The sequence below is a fragment of the Crinia signifera genome, chromosome 11 (assembly GCF_055691185.1).
Source record: "Crinia signifera chromosome 11, ASM5569118v1, whole genome shotgun sequence".
In the NCBI taxonomy this organism is placed as follows: domain Eukaryota; kingdom Metazoa; phylum Chordata; class Amphibia; order Anura; family Myobatrachidae; genus Crinia; species Crinia signifera.
The window spans coordinates 38,128,013-38,153,110 of record NC_139227.1 but is presented as its reverse complement, the minus strand read 5'-3'; the positions used below and the strand labels follow the sequence as shown (position 1 = coordinate 38,153,110).

The following is a 25,098-nucleotide window of genomic DNA, read 5'->3' as shown; positions in this document are numbered from 1 at the left end:
AAACTACAGAGACACATTACGGGGAATGCGCAATGCGTCGTAGCGATCTTGTGGTGTTGCATGTATCATACCGACATTCCTATTGATGTACAATATATTGTGTATCTGTTCCTATAGGTGAAGCAGGACAGAGAAGCGGTGAATGTATATATAGAAGTAATGGATGACAATGATAATATGCCGGTCCTGAACCAGAGCACACTGCAGGGAGTGGTCAGCAAGGGAAGCAGAGCAGGTAATTGTTACAGCACTGTACTGTATCCTCAGAGCAGAGGAATGGCTGGTGCTGCGGGGCCTGACTCGGAGATGATGTTAATACCACCGCAGCTGCTGCAAATGTGGACCCGGCAGCTGTGCGAAAATATGCAAATGTCGCACCCGCCTGGATTCTGACACCTGAGTTTTCCCTGTATGCCTCTCTGGATTTAAGTGCCTCCCATAGATGGTTTACAGATACGTCAAAAACAAAAAACTAGACCTTCTTCTTCAAATGTGTTTCACAGTCCATCTGCCGCAGAATCAACGCATTTCGCCATGTACTTTGTTAATGGGTAGCATGCACTGTGAGCTTAGAATATAACCAGCCACATTATAGCGGGTATGGATCATTAGGTCAACCAAACTAAGGTTGACATACATTGGGTCGACCACTGAAGATCGACAGGCCTTATGTCGACACAGACAAAAGGTTGACATGCCTAAGTTCAACAGGGTCAAAATGTTGACACACGCATTAGGTCGACAGTCAAAAGGTCGGCATCGATATTTCACGTTTTATTTTGTCCCAAATGTCGACATGGGCACCGTATCGGTGCACTATGTCCCCTAGATGCGCTCGCCATGCTTGGGACACACTGTTATATTCTCCCGCCATGCACTAGTGGATGGCAGGGCATGAAATCTTGCCCGTCTGCACATTTCGGCTCAAACAATATTGTGAAAAACCCATGTCGACCTTTTGACTGTCGACCTCCCCAATGTCGACCCAATGCTTGTGTGGACCGTTTGACCCTGTCGACCTCAGCCATGACCTTCAGTGGTCCACCCAATGTATGCTGACTTTAGTTGTGTCAACCTACCGACCGTCTCCCATTATAGCTCATTGGGTTGCATAGATAGCTTTGGGGGGGATGCTGGCAACACTGGTTTTATTTTGGTCGAGAGACTCACTGAATGGATTAAACAGTACTGTAGCTACAACTGGATGTGTGGATGTGTGAGGGCGACGGTTCACAGGGTGATTAACCCAATGGTTTGGGATGACATTCTGGAGATGGAAACAAAGGGCAAAAATACAGCAAGCATGTGACTGATTGTTCCAAGCCCTGTCCTGGAAGTGTGGCTGGGGATCCGCTTTTAGATGTCAGTACAAAGCTTCCCACACCCTGCTGCCCGCCGCTAGAATGTCAGCCTCAGAGATACAGGACCGTTATAGCCAGCTAATCTCAGCAGTCAGGGCTGCATTATCGCTAGGTGATAGCTATAGTGCACTGTTTGTATCCTCGGACCCCAACGCACAGAGTTCTGCTGGAGCCCGAAGCCTTCAGATCAGACCTGAGAAGAACAAATGTGTTTACTGCAAATTCCCTCTTTGTTTAAAGGACCTTCGAGACCTCCGTGGTTTCCATAAGCACATTACACTCAGTTACATAACTAGTGGCATTTAAAAGTGCATTAGCCTTATTTATAGTCTGTTCAGTTTCGGGATACCCAGCTGGATTTATTGTTTTATATAGTGGTTAAAAGTCACAGATTAACTGCATTAAAAACCTGTTTTAAACCAGCAGATGACCCACTTTCCTAGCGATGATGCGGGAGCGCGCATCATCGCTAGTCGGCAATCTCCGGGGCATACACACTGGGCGATTTTCGGACGAAAATCGCTCAAAACGGCTGTTTTGAGCGATTTTCAGCTGAAAATCGTTAAGTGTGTATGGGCCTTTGGTCTGTCACAAGATATTCTCCAAATACAACATGCCGATAACAGAGGACAATAGCTTACCGTCGAGTAGAAAATGTACATGCTGTGCACACCTGAGGTCATTTTTTATATTGGACACATTTCTATATTAGGCTTTTATACTACAATGTTACCCTAAAGTGGAATGCACATTTTTTGTTAAATAATTCGATTATAAAATGGTTGGCACTTGTTTCCTAGCACGGCGCCCATCGCATTGCATACCGTAAGCCATAGAATGGTATGCGATGCGATGTTACGCGATGGCAGCTGATGTTATACAATTTTAAATTGTATACCATCGCATTGTAAGCCATTGTATGCCATATACAATGGTATACGATTTAAAATTGTATAAGCACCCTAATGGGTGTTTTCAATGTTTAATGGGCCCCCTATAAGATTATTAATTGTATAAGCACCGTAATGGGTGCTTACAATGTTAAAAGCACCCCCACGCCACCCCCACTATCAACGCCAACCCGAAGCGTGGCGAGCGCAGAGAGGCCGCGAGGGGTGGCGGTACGCGTCCTCCGACCTTTTCATACCCCCACCATCCATGTCGGCGTGCAGTTGAATTTAGACAGTGTGGCGAGCGCAGCGAGCCACCGAGCCCGAAGCGTGGGGAGCGCAGCAAGCCCCGAGAGGGGCCGCGGAATACATTAAAAGTAATACGGGTCCGCTTGCCACACTTCGGGCTCCACGCCGACGTGGATAGTGGGGGTATGAAAAGGTCGGAGGACGCGTACCGCCGCCCCTCGCGGGCTCGCTGCACTCGCCACGCTTCGGGTTGGCGTTGATAGTGGGGATGGCGTAGGGGTGCATTTAACATTGTAAGCAACCATTAAGGTGCTTATACAATTAAAAATCGTATAGGGGGGCCATTTAACATTGAAAACACCCATTAGGGTGCTTATACAATTTAAAATCGCATCGCATGCGGGTATATGGCATGCGATGCGATACAATGCATAAGATGCCATACGACTGAATATCGTGGGCGCCGTGCTAGGAAACAAGTACCAAATGTTTTTGTCAATTTGATCATAGCATATGTAATGTAGGGATTCGGTATGAAATCCCGACGGTTAAAATCCCGACAGGGTCAAAATCCCGAATGGGTCATAATACCGACAAGGACAAAATCCCGACAAGGACAAAATCCCGACATTTAAAATCCCAACAGGGTCAAAATACCGACATATAGAATGTAAAGGTGAAACAGTCAACATGACTTTCCGTCGACAAGTCGCGAGGTCGACATGTTTTTTTCACTGTTTTTTTTACCCGAATGTCGACACAGTCGACATGGACAAAGTTGGAAGTGAACCGCAGCCCCTCGCATAGCTCGCTTCGCTCGCAATGCTTCGGGCACGGTGCCTCGCTGCGCTTGGCACACTATTTTATTCTCCCACCACGCCCTACTGTCGGCACATGTCGGGTCAAAAAACAGTGAAAAAACCCATGTCGACCTTGCGACCTGTCGACGGAAAGTCATGTTGACTGTTTCACCTGTACATTCTATATGTCGGTATTTTGACCCTGTCGGGATTTTAAATGTCGGGATTTTGACCCTGTTGGGATTTTAAATGTCGGGATTTTGTCCTTGTCGGTATTATGACCTATTCGGGATTTTGGCCCTGTCGGTATTTTTACTGTCGGGATTTTGATTACATCCCGTAATGTAGCAATGAATAAATTTTCTGTAAAAAAAAAAATAATAATTAATTGACATAAAAGCTGGGATGATCTTTCCCTGCATGAAGAATGCGCAACACATGCACAGGTATAAACACATGTCATACTTGCCTACTTTTGAAAACTAGTTTCAGGGAGATTATAATTGGTAGTAGAATTTTGCACTGCACCCCATTGAGGGGGCGTGACATGCTGCGCCTAAAGGGACGTGTCTAGTTCCATATTTGGAGATATAGTGAAAAGAGATTGTGAACGTGGCACCTAGAAAATGACTTATATCCAAATGTAGATGAGCCCCAAAGCAGTTAGTATGAGCTACCATACCTGCCAATGAAAAGTCACTTATACGTGTCAGGGATTGTTCATCTATTGTGATTTACACGTGGTTCCATATAAAAGGCCACAAGACATGCATGTAGCCATAGGGATCATTGTGTTTTATCAACAATGCTGGGAAATGGTGCTGATGATTCAATGTAAATGTATTTCTCAGCTACATAATGTGGGCTAGGTGACATGAGGGAGATTGCTAGACTAATGAGGGAGGGAGGGAGATTGCTGCTATGTCAGGGAGTCTCCTGCAGAATGCAGGAGGGGCGGTTACTATGATGTAACAGTGTAATGTGGGCTAGGTGACATGAGGGAGATTGCTAGACTAGTGACGGAGAGAGGGAGATTGCTGCTATGCCAGGGAGTCTGCAGAATGGAGAAGGGGAGGGAACTATGATGTAACAGTGTAATGTGGGCTAAATGATATGAGGGAGATTGCTAGACTAATGAGGCAGAGAAGAAGATTGCTGCTCTTTCAGGGAGTCTCCTGCAGAATGCAGGAGGGGAGGTAACTATGATGTAACAGTGTAATGTGGGCTAGGTGACATGAGGGAGATTGCTAGACTAATGAGGGAGAGAGGGAGATTTCTGCTATGTCAGGGAGTCTCCTGCAGAATGCAGGAGGGGAGGTAACTATGATGTAACAGTGTAATGTGGTCTAGGTGACATGAGGGAGATTTCTAGACTAATGAGGGTATGAGGGAGATTTCTACTATTTCAGGGAGTCTCCTGGGTGTTCCCATGGGCGAGTACCCCGGCCCGGCGCACCACGCCCCCCCACCCGCAATGTTCGGTGCGTGCACCTGGAAACCGGTCTGTTCGCTGTGGGTGCATGCACCCGGCGTATGCACATGCGCAAAAATGCTGCTGCGTATGCGCCAAACATCGGTCCCCGTGCGAACGAACAGCCGATGCAAACAGACCTGAATCAGGTCCACAATACCAAGGGTAGAATGAAGACTGTTATCTTGTGTTGTCCTCTGTATGTAACTCATTGTTACAGAGGACAATCTCTGCATGACGCCTGTCTCGTACAATTTGCAGGTGTTCCTTTCATGCGAGTTCAGGCCACAGATGCTGACGACCCAGCGACAGAAAATTCAGATTTACGTTATAAATTGGAGGGGGCAGAAAGTCATCTGTTCCAGATAGACCCGAGGACAGGAGCCGTCTCTCTGACAGAACAAGGTAAAGGGAAGTGTGGGGTCATTAGCCGGGTAGAGGGGTGTATAGGTGCAGAGTCTTAGTCAGGATGTCCTGGTGAATAAATGAAATAATGCTTTACTGGTCCCTGTGTATGACACGTTCTCACTGCTTGGCCTTCAGTCATAATCACCAATGGTCCATGACCAATGTCTAATGGTTTTGCCATCAATGGGAGAGAACCAGTTGGTTTCCCTCCATTGATAGCATGGGTGTATTTTCTTTTAACAAGGTGTCAGGACACAGAGCATAGCTCCGCCTCCAAAACCTGCAAAGTCCCACCCCCATGCTTTGATTGGCCCCTCAGGACATTTACTGAATTCGCATGTAAAAATGGCACATCAAAGTGCCAAATCGTATGTGATCCCTCCCGGGGAGCTCAAGGGAAATAGGGTCCAACTAGTGTATGGGGTCCTTTACTTACAAATCTGCGGAGGGTCAAATTTTTTCATTACATGACAGAAACATCCATACCTGACTCATCCTTATGAGCAATACTATTGCTTCAGAATCAAGTATCAGTAGTGATTTAAATGAGACTAATCATTTTATTTTTTTTATCGTTTTCTGCGTGACGTTACCCTTTAATAGTCACAATGTGTATTACTCTGATAAAATGTTACTGGAAGCAAGAAATAAATGTACAGTAGTAGAGCACGGCTCAGAACAATGTGAGAATTGGCAAATTAATCTACATCCACTTCTGGCAATGTTCTCATTTTGACATGAAGAAATTGAGTGCGTTTGAGAGGAACAAATCCCAGCGTTGCTATCCACGCACAATGCAAGACTCCATTAATTGTCATCCACTGTGCATATGACATGTGATGAATTCATTCTCACCACACAATACATTCATTTTCCGCAGAGCGTATGTATTTAAAATGCCAAGGACAAGCATTTCACAGCAGAAATGAACTTTAGCTAATGTTCAGCATTATATGTAAGGAGTCAACAAAACAGAGTGCATTCTGCCAGCCGCTTTTATTTCGCAGGGACCCAGCGCTACGATAAATGGGTGAATCATAGGTCCCTTGAAAAAGAAATGCCTTTAAATAGTGATGATGATTTTATTTCTGTGGGGAAATAATCTGATCTAATTTATAGTGATGTGAATGAGGGTACTTGTGAGTTATCCGGACGCCCGATTTCAAAATCGGGTCGGATCGGGCACATCGCATCGCATCGCATGCGACCATCGGATGCGATGCGATGCGATGACCCGATTTTTCCATAGGAATCAATGTTAAAATGGACTGAGTCCATTTTAACATGGAATTCAATGGGAAAAAGGGGTCCTTTTCATACCCCTACTATCCAAGTGGGCATGGAGTTGGATATAAACCTGTGGCGAGCGTAGCGAGCCACCGAGCCCGAAGCGTGGCGAGCGTAGCGAGCCCCGCGAGGGGACACGGAATACCGTCCCCTCGCGGGGCTCGCTTCGCTCGCCATGCTTCGGGCTCGGTGGCTCGCTACGCTCGCCACAGGTTTATATCCAACTCCATGCCCACTTGGATAGTAGGGGTATGAAAAGGACCCCTTTTTCCATAGGAATCATTTTAACATTGATTCCTATGGAAAAATCGGGTCATCGCATCCGATGGTCGCATGCGATGCGATGCGATGCGATGCGATATCGCATCGCATCGCATCTGATTGTATGCCTTAACTTAAGGCATACAATCAAAAAATCGGGCGTCCAGATAACTCACAAGTACCTGAATGAGCTGTAACTCTGTTATACTGTTCAGTACATGTCTGTCTTTAAAAATGATTTCCCTATTGTCAAAATCAAAATAGTATTTAAAAAGTAAGTAACATTATGGCATTTTTCAGCAATTGCTTGCATACGCAATTTACATGTGCATGTGCCTTGTGTGGCGTACTACAGTACAATTTGCATATATTTGCTGAGCATGCGCATTACAATATAATATGTTATAGGTTTCCGCCCAGCATTTCTATGGGCGTGCCCACCGTTTTGATTCCTAAGAGAACTGTATTAATGGGTAACGAGCACCATTTCTAAAATAACTGTAATTTCACCACTTATACAGGAGTGATGACTTTTATCCTCCAAGGAGATGTATAATCCCTTTTTTTCTTTTTGTATAGCAGGATCTGGATAATAAGTTTCTCCTTAATGTGGCCTGTGCATGTGTGCTCTCCAGTGTCCAAACAGCAAGTCTTGCTGTTTCACAATATGCTTCACAAACAGGGGTATTGCACGCCGGAGGTGCGATTTAAAATTGACACCATAATGCCCATTACATGTTAAGCCACACACCATACTGTCCATTATGTATTATTATTATAATTTTATTTATAAGGCGCCACAAGTGTTTCGCAGCGCCGTACAAAGGAACAGTACAGGGGGACACAACTTGGCATAACATTGAATAAATAACAAAAATAGAGTACAAAATAAAGAGCACCACAGTTCAATACACAAAGTACAGCTTAAATATAAGTAGTGAGGACTCAAGATACTATAAGAGGCTTGAGGCCAATGATGGAGATGAGTATGCGGACGAAGATGGTCACAGTGTTTGAGTATAGGAGAGCTGTGAGTGAAATGTGAAGAGAAGAGGGCTTTAACAACAGGAGGGAAGAGGGCCCTGCTCGGAGGAGCTTACAATCTATTATGCCGAACACCATAATGCCTATTAAAAATGATAATACATAAGTGCTGCTTACCTACATTCTCATTGCCAGGGGTTCCACGCTCGTTGCCATGTGGGATTACATGCTCATTGCCAAGAAGGAATACATGCTCGCAGTAACTAGGGGACAGCTGCCGCCGGTCAGAAATGACAGCCATTGACAGCCGCGCATAGAGCAGGGGGCTGCCCGGCTGTATTCAGAGCACTGAAGGTCCCGGCTTTTTTAAATAATACCCCTTTCACACCAGAAAATGCAGGGACTTACCCAGGAATATTGTCCCAGGATCATGCAGGGACATTCCCGGGCTGGCTTCTTTTTACACAAGCCTAGTCCCTGCATTTTCTGGTGTGAGGGGGAGAGAAAACCACCCCCTCTCCCCCCCCCCCCCCTTTAACCAGCCAACTATAGCTTCGGAAGCAACTGACCCATTTACATGAGACCAGTATCATATTGAATACATTTTGAGTGGGCTTAAAATGAATTTGGTCCTGTGAACCTGGGCCATTTGGTTCCAGAGAAATCTACCCTCAAACAACATAAATAGTAATGAAATTACATTTCAGAAATGAAAAAAATCGGTTTACCAGCAATATCTCTGGAACCTATTAACCCATATGGACCAGCCTGGTATCAGATTGAATGAGATCAACATCGAGCTTCTGTGATGCCAGAGGAGGAAGTGGCAGCCGTTGGAACCGGGTAGGGGTCGGAATTAGCGGGTCCCATGTTATCCCATGGGGAAAATGTTCTAGCTTTGTCCGGCTGTAAGTGGGCCTGGAGCTACAGCTCCCTTAGGCCCATTGTTAATCCGGCCAGGACGGCAGACAGATGCGGCAGGTTCCGTCCCGGTGCATACATATGCGGCAGGCGACAGCGGGTAACAATAGCCCCGCAGCCCCAGGACCGCAGACAAGACCGGCGGCGGACGCGGGAGGGGTAAAGCGCGTGGGTGTGTGTGTGTTAACTCTACTTGGGGGGGAGGAGGGGGTGGCGCTGACAACATTTTTGGCAGGGGAGAGACAAATTAATAGTTACGCCACTGCCGTTAGTATAAATGGAGATTTTGTTTTCTGATTTCTATCTTTATATTATCCAGGAGTCATTTTCATATCTCAGAGTGACGTGATCATTCATCTCAGGGTCCAAGTCAAAGACCTGGGTGATCTCCCTTTGGGATACGCTGATTCTGCAGACCTGGCAATTATTGCTGCAGAAAATACGTGGCTTGTTCCTAGTCCGGTGTCCATACCAGAGAATGAAGGAGGAGCTTACCCCCGAATCATTTCTAAGGTCAGTTGTAGTAAGTGACAAATACAGTGTGCACCTGCACTGGCAATTCCCCAGTAACCCATAGCAACCAGTCAAAACTATTGGTTTATTGCTTTACACATTGCAGAGACTGCACAGCACGTTCGTTACTGTGACTTTGGGTGGACACAAGGTTGCCAGCAGAAATTGTGGGGCCTGGGACTGACGAGATAAGCAGGGCCCCTTTCTCCCTTCTCGAACCCCCGACGTGCCTGGGGAGCCACCTCTACATTGGATATACCTCTACATTGCTTCAGGGGACAAGTGAACTTAGTTTATGACATACTATACTTGATAGACTCTAGTCCCTGGCCCCCTTTCTGTCAGGGCCCCCCAGATGGCGGCCCTGCATGCACTCTACAATTTTTTAGCAATCTAGACACATGCAGTTTCGGTAGATATTCCTGGGTGGTGACAGGTTCTTTATGCTAAAGCGGTGACCAATGAGCTTCATACAGGCTGTGGAGCAATTGCATCTTGATGGATCTTTAGACAGTCGCACCATTCAGACTTGCAGCAGCCCTACGGCAAGCGCAGTTTCTCTGGTGGAGGGAGTGGTTCTGCATCTGCGTCTTTAGACACAGCCGCTGTCGGTGACACACCTGCATCTGGCTAGCCTTCCCTCGTTACCTCCCAGGAAATGCCCACTGACATTCCCTCTCCCTGCATCCAAATGATGTATCCTACCTCACGTTTATGTATTATACTAACTCGCCTGTTTAGTATTATACCTGTCTGCAACATACTGTAACTACTAGAGGGGTTAGTAATGCCTATGAGAAGGAGTGCAAACTTGAGACTCGCAAAATGTAGGGCCAACGTTATTGGAACATAGGGCCTTTTTCTGGTTCACTCCTGGCAAATTCCTTCGGTACTTGTTTCCTAGCAGGGCGCCCACTAAGCAAATAGCTTAGCGTGCTATTCTGCATAGGAAAATCGCTGCGATGTCCATGGTAACTGCACAGGAGTGCTTATACAATTAAATATTGCATAGGATCGCATGGCACCAAATGCGATGCGATATTTGATTGTACATGCCATGAGATGTGATGAGTACTTACAATGAGATGTGATGGGTGCTTACAATGAGATGTGATGCTATGTGATGTGCTGTGTGCATAGTATGTGATGTGATGGGTGCTTACCATTGTAAGCACCTACGCCATTGTTTAGCATCAACCCCAGTATCCATGTCACCCCTAAGCGCGGCGAGCGGCGGCGGAACGCGTCCTACCAACCTTTTCATACCCCCACTATCCACATCGGCGTGGAGTTGATTTTAGATAGTGTGGTAAGCCACCGAGCCCGAAGCGTGACGAGCGCACGCGGATAACTTTACATGTATTCGGCGTCCCCTCGCGGGGCTCGCTGCGCTCACCAAGCTTCGGGCTTGGTGGCTCGCTGCGCTCGCACACTATCTAAAATCAGCTCCACACCGATGTGGATAGTGGGGGTATGAAAAGGTCGGAGGACGCATTCCACCGCCCCTCACGGGGCTCGCTGCACTCGCCACGCTTCGGGATACTGGGGTTGACGCTAAACAATGGCGTAGGTGCATGTGCTTACAATTGTAAGCACCCATCACATCACATACTATGCACACATCACATAGCATCACATCTCATTGTAAGCACCCATCACATCTCATTGTAAGCACTCATCACATCTCATGGCATGGGTGCTTGTACAATCAAATATCGCATGGCATCGCACACATCGCATGGTAAAAACATACCATGCAATGCGATGAGATGCAATTTCACTACATTTGCATATGTAAGAAATCTGGGCGCCCCTGCTAGGAAACAAGTACCATTCCTTCTTAGATGGACAAAACCATGTGCACTGCAGGGGGTTGGGGGATGTAACATGTGCAGATATAATTAGATTTGGGTTATTTTGTTTCTGTGCAGAGAAAATACTGACTGATTAGTACACTGCGATATAGATCTCACTTTGAAGTAAAACCCCACCAAATCTAACTTTCTCTGAACAATCTGTTACATCTGCCCCACCTGCCCCATCGAATGATTTTTCCGTGTTTGCAAATTAGGCTGACTTTTTTTTATGAAGACCTGGCTGAAGACGGGGCTTCATCATGCCTGTGTTTGCATTGGGATGCCCAGCGTTTTTCTGGGTGCGCCCACCATTTTTGCGTCCCTATGTGCCCGACCCCTGTCCGCCCACTGCCCCCCTTACCTGTGTGAACGCCTCAGCAACTGTGATGGTCACCAAAGGAGTTCCTACAGCGGCCATAGACATGCGTATATTCGCCCATACACATGCGCAGAGCTGCATCATCTGTCCCCTGCGCAAATACACTGGGGACCGATCCATGTTGAATCAGCGATTATCGAACGAGGGTCTCTGATCTCAGCGCCGGCCTTGTTCAGCCTCTCTCAGTCACAGATAAGTGAAAGCCTCACACCTCACATTTGCACAGGTGACAAAGTTTCTTCGATGTTTCGGGATTTGCATATGGATTTTCGAGTGGTTAGCGGTTAGCGTTCTGTTCGCAAGTCATTCGCAAATTTGCATGTGGCAGTTACTCTTTCTGTCTGGGTGGCTGCGGCTATCTACTCGCAGTTATCTGCAACTACTCACATTAGCGATGCATGCTGAATTAGGTTTGTTTAGGAAGTTCCCAGCTGCGATAGAAAAGGCCCAAGTAATGCACAGTTAAGGGACATACACACGTAGAGATGTGTGCTAAGCTATTTTGCTAAGCTATTTAGGGTAGGCGATTCATTTCCTGGTGTCCAGATCTCCCATTGAGAGCACATACACATACAGAGATTTGTGCTAAGCAAAAAAAGGCTGGAAAGAGAGATCTCGATCAATATCTCTCATTCTGTACACACAGAGAGATTTGCAGTCACTTGCTAAGCAATCTGACTAGATTTTGACTGCATGCACTGACTGTAGTTAGCAGGAGATAATTAATCACTCGGGGCATACACACGGAGAGAGCTGTGTTTACTTTCTAAGCAATCCAGTCAGATTGCTTAGAAAATAGCACAAAATCGCTCCGTGTGTATGCGCCTTTAGACATTCTAGTGCTTGTGAAATGTCAGCGGGGGAATCCCTCAGCGGCCAGACTGGAAAATCTCCCAACCCCATGATCACATTTCTGTTTATCAAGGTCATATACATGAAGAAGAGCAGGGACCTGGGAGGAGCCCCATAAGCCCACATGTAAACAGCACAGCCATTACAAAGACAGGTTTATGGGGATCTGAATTTCTGATTTATGAATGACCCTATAGAAGTGTTAAGGGCAGATTGTCTCCTTGTTAGGAGCTGCAGCGCTGGGTGGGAGTCGCAGGCCTCCGTCCTGTTTCATAACAGTAGATAGGCCATCTCTCCACACGGCACCGAGCAGCCAATGTTTGTGTCTGCTGTTACTATAGCAACGGTGGATTCAGCTCAAATTTACTAGGCCCCGGTTGGCTGGCTTACATATATTTCACGCAGCATGGCTCCGTGCTACTTCTATGCACAATAAATAAAAAATATCTGCTGATAATGAGGACAATTCTATCACATTGCTGGAAACAGGGAACCTTTACTTGCTATCACTGCGTTTTGCCCATGTAAAATCTGCTGCTACAAATGGTCCGACCTATCCAACTAGCTACAGTCTGCTGGCCCAGATCCCAACTAAATGTCAGCTCTTTCTCCAAAATTAATTACATATTTTAATTGAAATATGTTGTAGGTATTCTTCTTAAAAGGCACAAAGTTTATTTTTTTTAATTAAAGCACGACAAGTGTTGGAAGTATACATATATTCTGCCTTGTCTCATCTCATCCTTATCAGGCGTGAAAGAGATTGTTGTGCTACAGAACATCACAGCCTATTTGTTGCTTACTGTGTATCAGTTGCTTATACAGTATATATATATCTATATCTATACATATATATATATATATATATATATATATATATCTTTATAAACACTTAGGCCGGGTTCACATCAGAACGACGGGTGAATTCCTTTCGGTACGGACCATGTGATGTTGGCCATACACTCTACGAAACTGCTCTGCAAGCGTCGGCGGTAAACCCAATGGTTCGCTGATAGTGGACTGTTTGGACCGTCCGGTGGTGCTGCTGTATACAGGAGCACCGGAAACAGGCATCTCAGAGTGTGTGCACTCTCCAGCACACACTAGTGCACACATAGAAGGCTCTAAAGAGCAGCATTGGCGTAACATTGCACCAGCAACTCCGCCAAAAGATGCTAGAGTGACACACAGAGGAGTAGAGAGCCCCAGTAAATCGGGTGTGGGCTAAAAAGTGGGCGTTACTGTATCAGTTAATATTAAAATGGGGGAGGGGGGGCTGTTTTAACACAGGAGGGGCGGGTTTGTGGCATGGGGCAGGCACCCGCTTCCTACCTTACTTGATCAGAAAGCCATTCTGGTCTTCACGCCTCGCCCCTCTTCAGTCTATACTTAACTCTGTGGCCCACCTCATTTTTTGTCTTCTCGCTCTACCTCTATTGCCCCATCTGCTGCTCTAGGTCTCCATCCTCAGGCTGCCCCCCCAGCAATTGCTACCTCCCCATCTCTGATCTCCCACTCTCACCCTCAGGACCATTCCAGTGAAAAAGGAGCGAACGGCGAATAGCCGGGAGAGACAATAAACTATAAGTCTGTGCTACCAAGGCCATGAAGTGGTAGCTGTTATCAGGATGGGGGCAGGGAGGTAACAGGAACAGTATAGGGGGAAGGAAAGAGATAAGCAGGTAGTAGGCGCCTCCCCATGGGAGTAGACCCATACTTAAGGACAGGACAGGTATGGGGGAGGATCAGAGAGAGCAAGAGGGCACGCAGTAAGGATTGTGGAGACTCACCAGCAGCTTTAAAGTTAAAAAGAAGCAATGGACCATCCTAAGAGATCCAGAGAAGTGCCAGCGAGATTTAAGGGACCGGAGCAGCAGAAGAAGAAAGCAAGGAGGGCTCCAGCAGCAGGAGATCTGAGATCGGCACCAGGAGGGCAGCATCCAGCTGTGGAACGGGCCGGCCGAGAGGAAGAAAGAGGCAGAAGACAGGACTCTAGCAGCGGGCAGCAGTGCCGAAGAGAAGCAGCAGCAGCCGGGACATACACACAGAGTCGGGTAGGAGCATCCCCAGGGCCGCACTCGCAGCCAGAGCGCAGCCCGTCCCCTCCTTACCCGACTCCCAGCAGCAGCGAGCACCAGCAAGAACATCCAGAAAGCAGCAGAAATATTATAAGTATCTATATTTATTGGCATTTGTATCCCTTCTTATCCTTTTACTTAATTCCATATTCGGCACCCTGCTACCATCTGATGTCACAAACTCCCAATGTCTCTGTAATCTTATGAATTCAATCTTTAATGCAGATAGAATTTTACCACATGTTTTATATTATGCTGGGTAACTTCCCCTAAGGAATAACAGCACCTAATAGAGTTTTACACCTATTACCTAACAGTACAGTTGGGATTCAGTGCTGAAGTTTTTTCAATGCAGACTTCTAGCAGTTTAAGGCCAAAAAATGAGTACTTAGAGATTTATTATTATACTCGCTGCAGCCTTTAGCAAAACAGCAGAGAATTAGGCCCAATGTTCAGGCAAGTTGCAAAAAATGTCCAACCCCCCCCCTAATTAAATTACTGAGGGCTTGTTTACATGGCATAGCATGTAGAGATCATGATAGAGGTATCCTTTCAATACAATCCATTCATCTACTCCTCCCACTAGGCAGAGCATACAATGGAGTCAGCAGGCTGCCTAGCAATGATAAACAAATGTATAATTTGTGCAATAACACATTAATATGGTTATTATTATTATAGTATTATTTATAAGGCGCCACAAGTGTTGTGCAGCGCCGTACAAACATGAAATGTATGATTACAGATGAGCGTTTGCAGAGCTGAGTTATTTCAGATCACATGTGTAGGGGAATTACATAGTTTTAAGTAACATAATATAACATTGTGCAGCACTGTTATTAGGTTATGGCAAAGCATAAGTTTAGATAGGCAGAATGCAAATATGGGAACACATGGTTTTGTTTTTGAAGTTAATATAATGCAATATAAGGCAAGAAAATTCATTATGTGGTGCAATTTTCAGCGTGCAAGGCATCATAGGGGTATAATAGACAGTATGATAAAGATGTTGATGATTGGGGGAATGATAAATGGTAACAGGTTACATTAAGCTGCAGTTAGTAATATAATATGGTGTCGCATACAAATTAGTAAGTTCATTGTTACGTGCATGTATGTACAATAAGAATAGTAGTACAGGAGATCAATAAGTGAATTCATTACGGTTGTGCATAAGCATTTTACTTCATATTAGACTTTTATATCTTTGGCAGATCCAAACTTACTGTTATTTCATGAAAAGCGCTGGGTTAATCGGCTGACGTATACAAAATATGTTGCTGTTAGAATTTTGTTAAGTCAATTCATGTATAAGAAGTAATGAATATAATTAGGGCACAGGGGTGGAACCATAGTTCTCACAGCAACTAAGTTTGTAAGTTAAGTTTTTAAGGGGTACATGCTTGGCCTTAGCATGGAAGTAATACTGCTGATGCTGGGTGCAAAGTAGATGGGCCCCTTTAACAGATTATACATAAAAAAAAAAAAAAGGGTGCACACATAACTGCACAGTACAGGTAACCGCTCAGTGCACGTTAGCTTGCCAATTAGGCGGAATGTGCTGGAAATTCGGAAAAGGAATAAGCAAAGCAGAATAATCACAGTAAAATGAAAGTCATTTTGTGTGACTTGGGTGGTAAACAGCTTAGTGAAATGTCCAATGCCAACGGGGCTTCATGGGATGTTACAAATTTCCATGGGGGTAGCTATTCTGTCACTTGTATACGGATAGAAGCAGGGTAGGAAAGGGAAAAAGGAGAATGCAGGGAGGTGGCATTATAGGATTATTGCTCAGGTTTGGGAGACTGCATGATGCAACGTATTTACACACAGAACAAACTAACATGCTTTATGTCACCTCGCAGTGCAACCCTTCTTCTTCCACATGCAGATGCCTAATGATCGGAGGAGGCGGGCAGGCTGATGACCCTGACGGACGCTGAGCTACGGCAATGCCGAAAGCGTAGTATGCGAACGGACTCTTTCTTGACAGGAATGAGTTCTAGCGTGGTGGCAAAATGATGGTATAACCAGGTTCCAATGCCCCATACATTGTATGTGCATAAAGTAGCAAGAGCCTTACATTTGCCATAGCGAAGAAAGCAACAGTGCAGCATCGCTTACCAGTCATTTCAAGAGGCGCTCAGAATAGTGCGCAGCTGCGGGGTACGGGCCCAATTGGGGAAGATATCGAATCAGCATTTAGGCTCCTCCCCCTTCACCCACATAGTCACGGATTCATGGGACTAAAGTTCAAGGGCAGTTATTATGTGGCTCTATGCTTACCCATGGATGGCGCCATTTTTGAAAAATTCTGCATGTTCCTGCACTGGTGCGTTGAGGTGGGGACAGGCTGCAGGACATTTGCGCACCATCTGGATGACTTTCTAAGGGTCGGCCAGGCGAACACTGACACATGCGAGCGTTTGTTAAAATCCACGTAGGCGCTGTTCCACACTTTTGGGGTTCCCATAGCAACGGAGAAAACAGAGGGGCCTATAAACAAACTGTCGTATCTGGGAATAGAAATAGATACCACCGACATGCGGTGTAGGTTACCAGAGGACAAGGTTGCTGGCATTATGAGGCAGATTGGGGAGCATGCCAGAGCAGACAAGATGACACTAAAACATCTCCAATCATTGCTGGGGTCACTGAATTTCACATGCAGGGTTATCCCAATGAGCAGAATCTTCTGCCGACCAGGGCTGACAACAGAAATCTTGGGGCCTGGTACACTGATATATCTAGGGGGCCCAATACCCCGCCCCCTTGAGCAGAACATTGTTAGTATTATGCATCTTAAACGTGTTTTTTATTGTTACAAAGGAAATAGAATTAATATTCACTAATATCGGAGGGAGGTTCCAGTCAAGTACCCAGGAATCCAGGCAGGTGCCTTTTAAACCATTGCTAGGCACTGCACTGACACAGCCATGCTTATAGCCCCCAAGTCCCTCAAAACCTTGGGGTCCCTCACAAGCTTGGGATCCGGTACATGTGATCCTCTTGACCCCCCCTGTCGCCTGCGATTAAGCTGACAACAGAAATCAGAGAAGGCATGTTGATGTGGGAAACATTTCTAAGGGAATTTAATGGTATTCGCATCTCTCCGGCACCGCCTGTGGCGAGCAAGAGGCTGCAGCTGTACACCGATGCAGCAGGGTCTTGTGGTTTTGGGGCATATCTCGTGGGAGAATGGTGCGCATCCCAGTGGCCGCAGAGCTGGGTCGGAGCAGGGCTGACCAGGAACATGCTGCTGCTAGAGCTGTTCCCGATCATAGTAGTGTTGGAGTTGTGGGGTAACAGGTTAGCCAACAAGAAAATAACCTTCTGATGTGACAACATGGGGGTGGTTCAAGCAGTCAACAGGCAGAGTGCCTTCTCCCCACCAGCAATCAACCTGATCAGGTATTTGGTATTGGTTTGCCTGCGGCACAACATTAACTTTCGCGCCAAGCACGCCCCAGGGGTAGATAACATCAGAGCGGATGCCTACTCAAGGGGAAAGTGGGAAGCCTTTAGGGAAGCGGCACCACATGCACAGCTGCAAGGTTTAACATGTCCACCTCATTTATGGAAGGTTGTCAAGATGGCGTGAACAAGCTGGTGAAAGACTCGTTAGCGCCTGTGTCAGGGAGAAGCTGCAGCTCATGGCGGCAGTAAAGGGCGCATGCAAAGAGCTTGTTAAGGCAGCGATGCTCAGAGAGGCATTCGCAACACCCTTCAGGAACAGGGGTCTCCAGCGGTCTGTTTTCTTTACAGGAGGAAAATGGGGACTCCCAGAACAGGGTCCAAGGGTGAGATATGGTTTTGAAGCAGTTCAGTTCAGGAGCAGAGAAGAGCTTGCAAATGGTTACATATAGGTTCTAGATTAATAGGGCGAGGGAAGGTCACGGTGAGGTGGCGGGCTATGGTTCTAGGAACCTAGCGTTGGCGGAAGTACTGCGGGCCAGCCAAAGATTGGCGCCAGGAAACGGAGGCACCCCAGAAGAGGGGGTGCAAGATCCAAGGCCTGGCGTCGAGGGGGGCAATTGGGGGGCCCCGGGCGGGTACAGGTTTCAGTTGCGAGAAGGGGCCCCCCTCCCCGGGCGGCTTGATTCAGTTACGTTGGAGGGCTGGTGGACCGCAGTGCTATCTTGCCACCTAAGCGAGTAAGATTATATTTGTAATCTGATTAATAAATGTGACCTTTAATTCGCCAAAATAAATGACTCAGTTTGATTATTCCAGGTGAAGGGAAAAGGGAGGGGCGGTTTCAAGGGTGGGTTTCTTAGTCTGTTAGGGTTAAAAGAATGGCGGGAGCATCAGACGCTCAGAGGTTTAAAAGGAGCGAACGGCGAATAGCCGGGAGAGACAATAAACTATAAGTCTGTGCTACCAAGGCCATGAAGTGGTAGCTGTTATCAGGATGGGGGCAGGGAGGTAACAGGAACAGTATAGGGGGAAGGAAAGAGATAAGCAGGTAGTAGGCGCCTCCCCATGGGAGTAGACCCATACTTAAGGACAGGACAGGTATGGGGGAGGATCAGAGAGAGCAAGAGGGCACGCAGTAAGGATTGTCCCACCCACCCACCCTTGGACGAAGAAGGAGCAACATCCAAACAGCATCTAGTTACAGCAGAGATTGTCTTAACAGAAACAGAAGTACTGCGGGCCAGCCAAAGTTTGGCGCCAGGAAACGGAGGCACCCCAGAAGAGGGGGTGCAAGATCCAAGGCCTGGCATTGGAGGGGGCAATTGGGGGACCCTGGGCAGTGCTAGATACAGCAGAGATTGTCTTAACAGAGGCGGAAGTACTGCGGGCCAGCCAAAGATTGGCGCCAGGAAACGGAGGCACCCCAGAAGAGGGGGTGCAAGATCCAAGGCCTGGCGTCGAGGGGGGCAATTGGGGGGCCCCGGGCGGGTACAGGTTTCAGTTGCGAGAAGGGGCCCCCCTCCCCGGGCGGCTTGATTCAGTTACGTTGGAGGGCTGGTGGACCGCAGTGCTATCTTGCCGCCTAAGCGAGTAAGATTATATTTGTAATCTGATTAATAAATGTGACCTTTAATTCGCCAAAATAAATGACTCAGTTTGATTATTCCAGGTGAAGGGAAAAGGGAGGGGCGGTTTCAAGGGCGGGTTTCTTAGTCTGTTAGGGTTAAAAGAATGGCGGGAGCATCAGACGCTCAGAGGTTTAACAGCCGTGACATCTGATTCACCCGAAATTTCACCTCAATCTCTCTCGTCTCTGCTGGTATCTAGTTAGGGACAAAGCAGCCAGTTGTTCTGCACAGTAAGAAATAACAGGTCTGTGAGACGGAAATAGACTGAAGCGGTAACAACTGCAATCTACCATGTCGGAACATTTGTATAAGAAGAATAAATAAAAAACCTTTGTGTCACTTTTCAGGCCCCGGACCATGCCCTATATTAGTGGCTTGTACAGACAGTAGCAGGTAAACAAGCCATCCTGATGTTGCTGTCATCAGTGTGATTAGGACTACAGAATGGCACAGCGCCACATGTTCTCGTGTGGGCAGTGAGAGGAATCCAGTGAATGTATAAAGTGGCAGGACGGACAGAATAATTCTATAATAATGCTAATTGCAGGTGATGCTTGATGTTCCCGCAGGTGCTGTGGAATAGTACAGAGGTGCAGTATCACCTGTCGGGAAACTTTGAAGGTGATCTGTTCACAGTTGATGAGAATGGAATCATTTATGTGACAGAAGAACTGGACCGGGAGAGCCAGGCTGAGGTGGGCAAGATTCTGTGTAACGTATGTCAAACCCTCCAGGTAATACAGAGAACAGGTGTGTGGGGGAGGGGATTTGTAGTGTAAATGAGCCTATGCACTTTGCTTACCGTGAGATTATACACAGGAAAGTAAACAATACACAGTAATAAAACCACAGACCAGGCAGGATGAGGACATGGTGCCTCTGTATCTTCTAGGACAAAAAGGTGGTAGCCACAGGGATGGGAGGCAGGTCAACATCTGATGAGCCTGTACACAATGACCCTGATTCAGCATAGATCGCAAATGGAACATCTTTCTCTAATGGGCAAAACCATGCTGCACTGCAGGTGGGGCAGATGTAACTTGCAGAGAGAATTAGATTTGGATGGGGTGTGTTCAAACTGAAATCCAAATTGTAGTGTAAGAATAAAACAGCCAGTATATACCCTGCACAGAAACAAAATAACTCCTCCCAAGTCTAACGCTCTATGCACGTTACATCTGCCCCACCAGCAGTGCATTATGGGAGAGGCTAGAAGAGCAGTGTGGGGTGCAGATTCTGGGGAACAAGAGTTGGCCTGAAGAGGGGAAGATATTGGCTGAAGGCTTTTTAGTGAGGGACTGTCAGCGGAGTCGGCAGAGGAAGAGCGGTGACAAAGGAGAAGCGGTTACAGAGGTCACGGTGGGAATGTATGGTATAGGTGAGTCTTGTGGCAACGGGTAAGAAAGGGCCTGATCCCACAGATGTTGTGACGGGATAGTTGTGGGTACACAGAGGACATGAGTCTCTTCCTATAGATTGGAGCTGTTCATGTGAGCACCCGTCTGTCCTCACAGGAGCACATAGCCCTAAACCGTCTCATCCTTCCATTAATGTTCTCATATTATTACTCTCACACGGAGCGTGTTATACTGTTAGATTTACACTGTATCTTTCTCTAGTACCTGATCACTGTGTTGGCACTGAACAATGAGAAGATGCAGCATAGCGACCCCTTACAGCTGACAGTTACTGTCCTCGATGAGAATGACAACGGACCCGTCTTCCCCCATAATACTTATAATGTGGAGATTACGGAGGCAGCTGAAAAAGGTGAGGATTGGGACAAGTGTAGACACTTTTGGGGGCTATTATTATACTGTAATAGCCCCAGCGCAAAGTAAGGCTATTCTGGTTCACACGTGATGAACTGAATTTAGCCCCTTCCCCTATGGTTGGGGGTTGCGCATTCCTGCGCATGTGCAATCCCTGACTGCAAACGGCCGCGGCGAGTTTGCAGCAGGGAGTGAGGGTCAGGGGCAGTGGCAACACTGGGTGTCCCCATGGAAGCAATTGGTGTTCCCAAGGGGTGCACGAGTGGGCCGATGTCTGCCGCGGTAGGGTGGGCCGATGCCTGCCAGGGGCCGGCAGCTGATGTCACGCCAGCTGCCCCCCCCCTTTCTTCATCCTGGCGGCCGCAAATATGTCTTGGTTGACTTATATTTCTGAAGGCAGGAGAAATCATTCGATGGTTGTCGACCGTCAAATGATTTATGCTGCTGCGGGCCAATGAGAGGGGATTTGTCTTCATAGCACATCCCCTCGCAACCGGCGGTGGGGGGGGGTATTCAGTGGGGCGGAGTCACAGGGACTCGGTATGCTGCGTAGCTCAATCAGAATCCCCCCCAGTATCTGATCAACCGGCAGGGGGCGGGTATTCAAAGGGGCGAAGTCACAGGGACTCGGTAAGCTGCGTAGCTCAATCAGAATCCCCCCAGTATCTGATTTAGCGGTTTCATGGGGATGTCCCGTATGACTAGTGAATCACCCCATTGGCGAGCAGCAATAGCATCATATACAGTACATAGGCGCAGATCCCTATATATACCATGTATTACATCCATATTTATTAAGAGTAGAGCGAAACAGATTATTATTGACCAAAGTGTTGTTACTAGTGATATCTGTCCAGCAGGTTCTCTGCTCATCGCACTGACAGCTGAGGATGCGGATGACCCCAGGACTGAGAATGCCCACATAACGTACAGCATAGTCAGCCACAAGCCCCTATTCCATATTGGGCCAGACTCTGGCCACCTGACAGTGCTGGAAGCGGCCATAGCTGGGAGATACGTTCTTCAGGTGTCAGCCACTGACCTTGCCGGCTCACCAGGAGGTAAGTGACATCTGACTTTTATAATGTGGGCGTGGATCCAAAGGTCGACAGTTTGTAGATAGTCAATTCACCTACACCCCAAAAAAAACCTATTCTGTTATGCTTTGCCATCGATGTAGGGAAACCATCTGGTTCTCCCCCATCGATGGTAAAACAATTCTACTTCGGTCCGAAACCACCGATGATGAATCATCAACTGTTGATGGCCATCTCTACCCCTGCTGTACGTAGGGCAGTAGGACTGCAGGACTGCCAGGCTAACCACTAGCACACTGCTTCTGAACCTCACTTCTGTGATAATGAAAACATCCTCCCAGTTTTTCTTCTAGAACAAATGTTTCTTCTATCAAAGTCAGTCCTCATGACCCCACACGGTTCACTTTTTCCAGTCACCCGGCAGCTGTACAGATGCAGTCTATTTTACTTGGTTCTGTGAGGAGACCTGTGAAACATGCACTGTGTGGGGTCCTGAGGACCGACTTTGAGAAACTATGTGCTAGAATCAAGGACTGTGCCTGAGAAAACTGGGACATATGTCCCCACTACCTACGGGCAGGGCTGCGCACCATAGAACAATGTGCTTTGCGACAATGACTGACACACAGCCTCTTCAGAGAGGATAAGGCTTACCAGGGCTGGCACATTACGGAAATGTAATTACCGCTCTGCCCTGAGAATAATCTATTGAGCAGAGAGCAGCGACGTACGAGCCTCTCCATCCAGCCTTATCGACTGCATTATGGTGAGATCCCCCAATTAAACTTCACTTCGGTTCTGTAAGACTCACGTGTCTATCTGCAGTTACTACACAGCGGCCCACAGCGTCACGACCACTTTCCCTCCGCCATCTGCTGCTTCTGCTGGTGAAAAACACAGCAATTATTCACATGGGCACCTGGAAGGGCCGGTTCACACAGCTCCTATGCTCAAGCTCGTTAGATATTAAAGGAGAATTACACGCAGGCTATTGGACTATTGTGCCTCCGCTTCAGCACAAGTAGCAGGAGGGCTCATTACTGCTAGTTTATAATAGTCGCTGTCCCTGACCATAAGGGCCTGATGCTCAGCCAGATATAAGCCCGAATGCGGACAGGGTGTGTGAAAGCTGCGCGTGTGCTGCAGAAACAAACTGCAGATATTGAATTTCCCTCGCGCAGGGCCTAATTCAGAACTGATCGCAGGACAAATTTGTTCTCAAACTGGGGAAAAAATACGCTGCACTGCAGGTGGGGCAGATGTAACAGGTGCAGAGAGAGTTAGATTTGGCTGGTGTGTGTTCAAACTTAAATCTAAACTGCAGTGTAAAAATAAAGCAGCCAATATTTACCCTGCACAGACACAAAATAACTCCCCCAAATCTAACTCTCTCTGCACATGTTACATCTGCCCCACCTGCAGTGCAGCATGGTTTTGCCCAGTTTGAGAACAAATTTGCCCTGCCATCAGGGCTGAATTGGGCCCTTAGCGTGTTTAAATCTTAATTCATGTGTAGTATTGCCCTGATATAGCATGTGAGTTGTACATATGTATGTATATATACAGTATATAAATACCCTGTTTGTTGTATCACTCTCTCCTTTTGTAAAGTGCATCAGAATATGCTGCACTGTATAAGAAACTGTTAATAAATAATATATATATATATATATATATATATATATATATATATATATATATATATATATATATATATATATATATATATATATATATATATAGAGGTTGGTTGGAACCGGCACTCAATCCCTTCTTCCTTGTAGTTGCCCTGGTGCCTTCCTCAGTTACTCCAATCCAGGAGGAGGGTAGATAGTGATGTGAGGAGGCGGCAGAAATAACTTATATCAACGTTTCAGTTTTATTATAAACTTTCGTATATATATATTTTGCCTGACAGTCTTCCTTTATATTCCTTCCCTAGGCTTAAGCTCTATTTGCATGGTTATCATTGATGTCAAGGACATAAATAACAATCCTCCAATATTTGTGGAGAATCAGGTAAAGGAGATTTTCTTCCCATGAATGTTACTGTAAAAGCTTCTGATGTCCGAGTTAGAAGGGTCAGGTTCTCTCCAGGTTTCAGTAGCTGTGAAGGGCAGTTTGGTGCCAGTAGTGTTCTTGCATTATTACATGGTGAGATAGTTGCAGAGAACAGGGCTGTGCATCTACCTCCCTCCCATCTGAGGCCATTCCCCCTTTATCAGATGCTCACGCCTACAGGACGCGAGATTCACACGTTATGGGAGCAGCTGTCCACGGAGTGTCAGCCTCCTAGCCAAAGGCCCAGGCAACCAGTGCCAATAGTAATAATGACGCTAGAGGATTCATTACTAGTCATTATCAGACGTCTTGATAGAGATAGGTACATGTAACAAACTCTGGGCAGATTTATGCTGCAGCATTATGGGGAAGAAGGGGTATCTACGTTATAATGTGCGCTGATAACGCATGTCCCCCATGTATGATGGGGCCGGTGAGCGGCAAATTACATATGTGCCCCTGTCCATATTGGCACTGCTGACCATTCTGCCCCCTGCGCTGCATGGTGGTGATGCCCTATCATCACATCAGGTACAGCGCTGTCCTTGCTGCTGGCTCCGGGCTGTGCAGGAGATCAGTACGAGATATTGCGAATACCCAGTCCAGCCAGCCGGGGGGGGGGGTTTCTAATTCAGACCAGATCGCTCTTCTGCAAAGTTGCAGATGGCTGCAGCCCAGACAGAAAGAAACCCTGTTCAAATCTGCAAATGAATTGCGAAAATGAAATATCGCTATCCAGTTGCAAATCCATATGCAATTCAAGTACCATCAAATTATTTTTTAAGTTTGTGCAAATGTGAGAAGCTCTGACCCTTCCCCAGCTCTGCAGTGGAATCCGACTGATCGAGGCCGGAGATGACGTCATAGACCCTC

General features: G+C 46.8%; 1 protein-coding gene across 3 annotated transcripts in view; it reads left to right on the top strand.

The window, feature by feature from the left end:
- Positions 1-25,098, top strand: part of CDH16 (cadherin 16) — a 100,178-nt gene that overhangs the window by 29,259 nt on the left and 45,821 nt on the right. For 2 of the 3 annotated variants that reach the window (XM_083165257.1, XM_083165259.1), the window contains 7 exons: positions 118-235; positions 5,033-5,176; positions 8,952-9,145; positions 19,925-20,050; positions 20,975-21,125; positions 21,985-22,188; positions 24,107-24,183. In XM_083165257.1, coding sequence (XP_083021383.1) covers positions 118-235; positions 5,033-5,176; positions 8,952-9,145; positions 19,925-20,050; positions 20,975-21,125; positions 21,985-22,188; positions 24,107-24,183 — 1,014 coding nt within the window. The remainder of the gene's footprint in view (positions 1-117; positions 236-5,032; positions 5,177-8,951; positions 9,146-19,924; positions 20,051-20,974; positions 21,126-21,984; positions 22,189-24,106; positions 24,184-25,098) is intronic. The other variant, XM_083165258.1, reaches the window with a different exon arrangement.